The sequence below is a fragment of the Gopherus evgoodei genome, chromosome 1, assembly GCF_007399415.2.
Source record: "Gopherus evgoodei ecotype Sinaloan lineage chromosome 1, rGopEvg1_v1.p, whole genome shotgun sequence".
NCBI classification, from domain to species: domain Eukaryota; kingdom Metazoa; phylum Chordata; order Testudines; family Testudinidae; genus Gopherus; species Gopherus evgoodei.
This window is the reverse complement of record NC_044322.1, coordinates 167,827,039-167,835,374: the sequence shown is the minus strand read 5'-3', so window position 1 is coordinate 167,835,374 and position 8,336 is coordinate 167,827,039. Positions and strand designations below refer to the sequence as shown.

Below are 8,336 nucleotides of genomic sequence, written 5' to 3'. Positions count from 1 at the left end.
GCATACCCCCAGGTTACACACCCCGGTTCAGAACCACTGCCCTGTGGCACCTGTGCAGATTTGCCTAAGAGGTAGCCAAGCCATGGTGATTGTCAGTGGGGCTTGGGGTGCTGCATTCATGGCCACTGCTCAAGCCACAGCCTGGGCAGGTATTACAGGGGCAGTAGAGGAGGCACCACCCTACTGCTAAATACCACCCAAAAGCAGCACAGCAAATCCCCATGGAGCTACTGTGTTCACGATTGGTATTTAGTGTGTGTAGATATATATGTATGTTCTTGCATACTTTGAGGGGTGTGATGCCCCAAACACCCCAACCACAAACTGCCCCAACAGGACAGGGGTCCCAGCAGCCCAAGCTAGAACAGACACATTGTCCGGAAGTTGCCTCTGTTGGTAACCTTGGCTGCATTACCAACTCTCAGGATTTTATCATGGGTCTTGGGATAGCTGGTGTTTAGCTTAAAGGCTCAGGGACCACAGCAAAGGTTGAAGCAGCAATGGAGTTGACGAGACTTTGGCTGCACCTACTACCCTGGGAATTGTCAGCATTTTGGCCGCTGCTAGTTTAATAAAAGCAGCAAAGAATCCTATGGCACCCTATAGACTAACAGACGTTTTGGAGCATGAGCTTTCGTGGGTGAATGCATCTGACGAAGTGGGTATTCATCCACGAAAGCTCATGCTCCAAAACATCTGTTAGTCTATAAGGTGCCACAGGATTCTTTGCTGCTTTTACAGATCCAGACTCACACGGCTACCCCTCTGATACTTGCTAGTTTAATAGCACCACTACCAATAGTGGAATGACTGATGTAGACCAGATCACTGACATTTTATTTTTCCGTGCAGCATGTGATGGCATGGTGGTGAAGAAACACTAGAGTCTTGGCTACAGTAGCACTTTTACTAGTATAAGACAAGTGTGAATATAAAGCCTTGTGATATTTTTTCTTGACTTTTAATAAAAGTTGTCAATACATTTTTAAATGGCAGAAGGAAGCCCAGACAACATGGTACTGGTAATAGTCAAGAGCCTAATTTCAGGGGTTTCTCTTTTTCCAGGCATGTATTATAAGGTGAGTTACCCTGCCTATAATAGGTGGGCAGGGATGGGGAGTTGCCTCAAAACATAGAAAGGAATATAACTCTAAAGAAATAGCACATCTCCTAGTGCCCTCAACATATCAGTCATGGCTGCAGCCATCCAAAGTGATTGCACGGCAGCTAGTCTCAGTCCAGCTACGACAGGGATCAATGCCCATTCAGTGTGAATAGACAGCGGATCCTGGTGGGAAAAATATCTACTTCTAATACACTCCACACTAAAATAGCTGCACCTCTAACATAATTTACAAAACCTGAGAGAGGGGTGCCTATCTGATCCAAAATCATTGCAAATTTGGGTACTTATTTTATACTTCCAGATCTGTTAATATGCGTAATGTCAAGCAGTTCCACCACGTTACTGTGAAAATTAATAATCCATGGGTAAAAAGTCTTGTGACTAAGATTCTCAGAAAGTTACTATATGTTTTAAAAGGACCCTACTAGTTCAGAAAAGTAGATTTTAAAGTTATATATTCAAGCTGAATAGAAAATGTAAGAGAATGGAAGAATGATTTGATGGTGAAGGGGTCATTTAGTGAGGGCAGTGGCAGTTCCTCCTCATTCAGAAGTAGAGGCAACAGCAGTAATGGAAGCTGCTTTTCCTCTGGCCCAGCTAAAAAGCAGCAGCAGGATGGATTGCTGTGTGGGTCTCTATTTGTGGTCGACATTATCCTTTAATTTAGGAGAGGAAGGACAGTCCTGCGGTTAGGGTTTTAACCCGGGACTTTGGAGACTGGTCTTAATGTACAGCACTACCGCAGTACAGCTGCGCCACAATAGTGCTTTAGTGAAGATGCTACTATGCCAATGGGAGAGCTTCTCCCACTGGGGTAGTTAATCCACCTTCCTGAGAGATGGTAGTTATGTCGACAGGAGAAGGTGTCTTGTCAACATACTGCTGTCTACACAGAGGGTTAGGTTGAGATAACGACGATGCTCGGGGTGTGAAGTGTTCGCACCTTTGAGAACTGTAGTTATAAGTCAGTGTAGACCTGGTCTGAAATCCAACTCTCTCCTTTGCCTGTGATCTTGGTTCAGTCACTTACTCTCTGTGCCTCTGTTCTCCAGTTGTGAAATGGAGATAATGGTCCTTTCCTACCTCACAGGACTATTGTGAGAATAAATGCATTACAGATCATGAGGCACTCACATATCATGATAATAGGGGCCATGTAAGTACCTAAAATAAAAGAATAAAGAAACTTCTTAAAGACAAGTGTATTTACTTCAATAATACATCACTGCATTTCACAAGATAGATACGGAATGTTGTATGCCACTGAGTTTTAATACTGCAGTTTTGTAAAGTATACAGTCATAAATATTGTGTGCCACAAGCAGTAAAATTGTTACACATTAACAGAGCAATTTACTAAAGGGAACACAATTCATGAAAATACATTTAACATTTCTAATTTTACTTCTCAGTATTTTAGTCCTTTTGGTAGTAATTATTTCCATTAATACACATTATAGTGGTTAGCTATTTGTACTATATACTTTAGCATCTTTTTGTGCAGTATTTTGTCAAACTCCTTAATCCCATACAAGTGTTGTGGTGCTGCATATTAAGTACATTCTAGACAGCAGTTTGTAAGCATTGTAATTAAATATTCATCAAGGAACATATTCATCACAAAACTGCAATTTGCACAAGCAAAGTTTCCAAAATAAAATTGTTTCGCTAATGTAAGCCTGTATACCAAAACCACCAATCACATAGATGTTAATAGCCACAGTTAATTCACATATTGAAGCACAAAGTTTATCACAGGTACTGCGTTTAAAATTTACAAGAACTTTTTAATGACTGAACAGAAGAAAAGCACAATATAAAACTCACAACTGTAACTTCTATCCAACAGCATCTCCTAATTTTACTGTTAAAGGAAGAGTGGATTATTTCTGAATGGAATTTTGATTGTATTGGAGAATTTAGAAGTAGTATTGTCATATTCTTTTGCTGCTATAAATGTAATGCTAGTAAACTATGATTCACTAACAAATGTTGCAAAAAATAGCATGATTTGTTTGCTAATAAGCCAGTAAGTGCAGGTGTGTATCGTGGCTCACCCCTTGATACATCTCAATCAAATTTTGATGCATTCCATTTTTGATTAATGTACACAACCTTTGTATATAAAAGTCATGTTATAAAAGATACTGTGAATGGTAAGGAACATTACCATTTCTTTAGCATACATAAGTGTTGCTAAAGAAATCTGTTATTTTAAATTTCTTCAAGATACCAAAATACCCACATTTTATGTAAATACTGTGAACTTCAGACAACCATAGAAACAGGACCAGTTGCATGTTTACAGTATCCTATGCAAAAAGATGTAGCCTCCACTGACTTCAAAGCAGCACAACAAATGTAGTGTTTACAACCTCTGGGGGAGGGAAGAATGCTGATTTAGCACACGCAGAAGGCAGATAGCACAGTTCCCTTCAGCTCAGAGGGTTGCTGCTCTTCTGCTTTCTCTGTTGAAGGCAAGGTATTGAAAATATAGCAGTTAGTAGAGAGGGAAGAAACTGGACAAAATGGTGCTCAACACACACCCTGAAGTCACAGCATAATTGCTTATTTCCTCACCCAGCTCTTAACAGAGAGGAGAAACTCTTCTGGAATGACTGGGACACAAAAATGAGATAGCCGAAGATAAACTAATTGAAATACACCACTCTCTGTTGAGGGAGCCTGTTTTTAACAATCAAAGCAAAAGATGAAAAATGTGATTTATTTTTTAAGGGTGAAGGGAAAGACTTTCGTAATATCAGTAGTTTCCAATTTCTGGGGGAAAAAAGCCTTTAAGAGAGTGATGAATAAATGAATGAAATTGAATACTAAATAGCTACTCTAAGTTTACATCAACAAATGGTGGAAATTACTAGACACAAAAGTCAATAAATTTAATATTTATTATATTAGTATGAGGTCTTGTTTGTATTCTGAAAGTAACTATTTTAATTTGTGCCTCAAACTTAAATATAATTAAGCCTTACTAATCTCCATAACCTCTGTTATAAGTTACTTTCTAAATAGTACCTGTCCACATTCAATATTTTGATTAAACTTTGGCTGGTCTTTGGTAAATATTTATAATATCAGTTACCAAATAGTAAAAAGGGACTGGAGGGGTCTAACAGCTGGAAGTCTCTCGAGCATTTTGAAATTCCTTTGAGGAGAACAGAAATGAAAGTGCTCCATAAACAAAAACTAATTTCCAAGAGCGTTATACATTCTATTAGGATTAAGTAATCCTTTCAATATGACTACATCTAAATTTATAGTAATTGTGGACAATTCTTTTGTGCACTACCATATACACATATTCAAAATTTGTACACGAACAGTGGTTGCTATGAATAGAGTTAAAGTTCAGTGCATTTGACAATGAATATTGCACACAGAATAACCTCAATGCCCAATTATTCTTTTGGATACACCTAGCAATAAACTTAAAATCTCTTGTATTTTAGAATGTCTATCTTTCTGTAAAATCTTGTGTAGGTGACACTTTAGGTGCCAACAAAGCAAAAGGATCTGCAAGGGATATGGTCTGGGTTATTCTTGATGGTACAGGAGGTGCAGGTGGTCTTCTGGCTGGCAGCGTATAGAAGGAATCAGTAGAATTCCAGTCATTATCAAAGGTAAAGTCTGAGCCAGGAAATATATTTGGTTCAGTGCCCACTAAATCTGGAAAACCAGTAGGTTTCCTGGAACTGACTCTCTTGAATTCTGTAACACATTCAGACGACGTCTTTAGTTTTACCCTGGAATCCTCCTCTTCCTCAAATGTTACCCATCCTTTTGGTTTTGCACTTTTCACTATAGAAGATTTACTTTGCAAACAAAACTTGTCTTCAAGAGCACTGACAGAGAACATAGGCTTGCATTTACTAGGATTTGGAGGGTTTAGAGAGGGGAAAGGGTTATAAGCAGCAGGTCCTTCTATTAAAAGCTGTGAAGTTACGTCAGGTTCTTGGGTTTCAGTTCTAAATGGGTTTCCAGCATTAACAGTTCTTTCAGTGAAAGGATTTGTGCTGTTCAGTCTGGTAGCCAATGAATTTGGAGAGCTGCGTACATGTTCCTGGGATCTGCTATAGGCTGGATTAGGAGGCATTGCTGGCATGCAATTTACAGTATCCAAAGTCTTAACATTGCTTTGTGTTGCAGAAGGCAACCAAGTCAACTCCTTTTGGTTTAAAGTCGGAACAGGTGATATTCGAACAGATGTATGAACCTTTGAAGCAGCAAGCAGATTAAATGACAGATCTTCAAAAGGGTCATTGTTTAACTTTGTTTCAAGTTTAATGCCACAGACTCCATTTGCGTTAATCTGTAAAGAAAACAAGGTGTTCAGAAGTAGCATTTCAGTTTGCTTTTAAAATCCTTACTATCTCCCATTTCTCTTTGTTCCTATGGCAAGAGCAGAAGCTTTGGGGCTTAAACAGAAGCTTCAATGCAGTTTAGTTATAATATATGCAATGTACACATAGTAATGATTATTTGTTTTCTAGGCAACGTTCTTTTAAAAATCCCGTTTGCTAAGTGCACAAAGACAAATATCTCCTTAGTTCTTGTAAATATAAAACTTTTACTCTGATTTCCTGATGCAACTTGAATACATCTCATGCAACCATCTGAATCTGACAAAGCACTACTGTACACCACATTTAATAAAGTATAAAAATTACACTTTACCATTTGAAGAACTGGGGCAAATATGGTATATTCTAAACAACTGATAACACAGCACAGAAAAAGTTTTTAAGTGCTGTGGGGTCATTGTTTAGTCACAATTTATAAAAAGGGTGATGTTATTAATATTTAAGTATCATAATGAATGGAAAATTAGTGTTAGTAGTATATATTTTACTTTTAAAAAGCCTAAATTAAGGCACTCGTTTCTCCGCACATGAAGTGATGATCACCCAGGCTTTTTAAAAAAAACAGAAAATGTATTTTAAATACCACGTTATCATTGTTTAGAATATGACCAAACGAGAATAATAAAAATTTTCTCCATGCAACTTCCTCATCTTTTAAAAACTTATGAAAAAACATTCCTGCTTTTATAATTTCCTTGGGTGACCAAGTGTGTACAGTAGAACCTTCACATTCTCTCTAACAATATCTTAAAAAAAGCTCAAATCTGAGATTTGTTAAATTAATCATATTGCTTATAATGGATAGTTTTATGCTCCATAATTAACTAAAGTGAAGGAATTATGTTCAAGGTAAAATATTCGTTGAGATTCTCAAATTCATAAGCAACTCAAACTTTTAACATAGCTATGTCAGCCTTAATTTGGAATTTTCAACCTGAACATTTTTTTGTTAGTGAAAGTTTTGTTGAACTAGGACACTAACTGCAACCATCAACTAAAATTTAGCTTACAAAGAATCTACATTTGTTTATCTCACAATCGGAGTGTTATTTATTTATTATAATTACTTTCAGGCTGTTCTGACTCCTGATAATTGTTTTATAAAACAACATACTCAGTAGGTAGCAATGCACAATTATGGGATCATGTGCTTTATAAGTCTAAGGCTTACTCTACTATTAAAACTTTTACCAGCACCAGCAGCTTCTGCCAGGATAGCTTATCCCATTTAGACAAGCAAAAGGAGCTATATCAGCAAAAGCACTTTTAGACTAGAACTTTTGCCAGCACACAAATTTTGCAGACAAATCACACCTCAGCTGACACTGCTCCGCCTGCAAATGTTTCTAGGGTAGATCTGGCCTAATACAGATATTGATCTGTAATTAAAAAATAATGCATCTTTAACTACACTACATAAATTGCAGGAGTAATTTGGGAAAAAATAGCATTTGACTATATACATTTAATAATTTTCATGGAGAATGTAGAAAAAAGGTAAAGCTAACTATAAGATGAATGTAAGTAGTTAGCTACAGTTCAACATAGTCTGCTTGAATCTCATGCTGATCAAGCAAGTAATTTAATTTTATGATGTCCAAAATCAACTACAACACAGTTACTCTTTAATTTTAACGAGACATATTCAAGTAATGTTGGTCAGAGGTCTTCAAAACAAATTCTTGTCTTTCATGGATTCACATATAAGGACTGAATTTTTTATATTGAGGCAAGGAGTACACCGCTACCTCGATATAATGCCACCTGATATAACGCAAATTTGGATATAACGCGTAAAGCAGTGCTCCGGGGGGTGGGGCTGCACACTCCGGTGGATCAAAGCAAGTTCAATATAACATGGTTTCACCGATAATGCGGTAAGATTTTTTGGCTCTCAAGGACAGCATTATATCGAGGTAGAGGTGTATATTTTACTTCCCAGGATAGCAGCTATTCTGCTGTTTAGACTTTGAAAAGGTAAAATCTGTTTCTCATGAAAAAACACTTTCTTAAAGCTTCATCAAGACTAAATTTGAGGTAATGGTACATTACTTCAAAGATATATTTTGCTCTACAAAATAAACAAGCTGTGTAAGACTTTAATTAGTTCATAAAAGATGATGAAGTCAAATTTTCACTATAGTGCTAGCAAATACAGCTAAGAGACTCCTTCTGTCAATATTCATCTATTAAGAAAGGAAAAAGCAAACTTTATGGGATGACAGTTGTTTTAGTATGTGGACAAGTGGTTTTTAATGTGGATGAGACTGCAGATGTATGAAGCAAAAAAAGACTCATACATCTTTTCTGCTAGAAGAGATGGAGATCACATACAAGATTGGTAAGTAGTCAGGTACCTGTTACCCTGATGGTTGCTCCTGCTTGTGAAAGAAAAAAAAGACATCAAAGGAAAAAATTAGAGGAAAAATCCAAGGTACCTCACCAACCTCAATAATCCTTATTATCCAAAATGTTTTAAATACTACAGTTACATGTGAAGAAAAATATCTCTGATGTTAGGTATACAACAGATACAAGATGAGTGTATCAGTGGACTTAATACTCTGTATATTGAATTTTAAAATTTTGTTGAAGTAGAACTGCAACTGGAGCATAAGATTTTATAAATTTGATCATGAAGACTCAACAACATACTTTCTGGTTAATTTAAGTCAGATATTACTTTGACATTAATCACATGCTATGGAGCAGTCTAGGATTATTTTAAAAAAGACTTTTTCCAAGCACTTAGTCCACGTAGTTCATTTTGCAAGAGAGGGCCTATAGCATTTCAATCTCACATTCTATCAGAAAATGTCACTTTACGTTTA

General features: G+C 36.8%; 1 protein-coding gene across 12 annotated transcripts in view; it reads right to left on the bottom strand.

Moving 5' to 3' along the window:
* Positions 1 to 2,315: 2,315 nt before the first annotated feature.
* Positions 2,316 to 8,336, bottom strand: part of SYNJ1 (synaptojanin 1) — a 119,003-nt gene continuing 112,982 nt past the window's right edge. For 8 of the 12 annotated variants that reach the window (XM_030579088.1, XM_030579026.1, XM_030579035.1 and 5 more), the window contains one exon: positions 2,316 to 5,453. In XM_030579088.1, the coding sequence (XP_030434948.1) occupies positions 4,599 to 5,453 (855 nt within the window). In that variant the 3' untranslated portion in view covers positions 2,316 to 4,598. Of the gene's footprint in view, positions 5,454 to 7,862; positions 7,887 to 8,336 lie in introns of all 12 variants that reach the window. The other 4 variants (XM_030579127.1, XM_030579098.1, XM_030579114.1 and 1 more) reach the window with 2 other exon arrangements.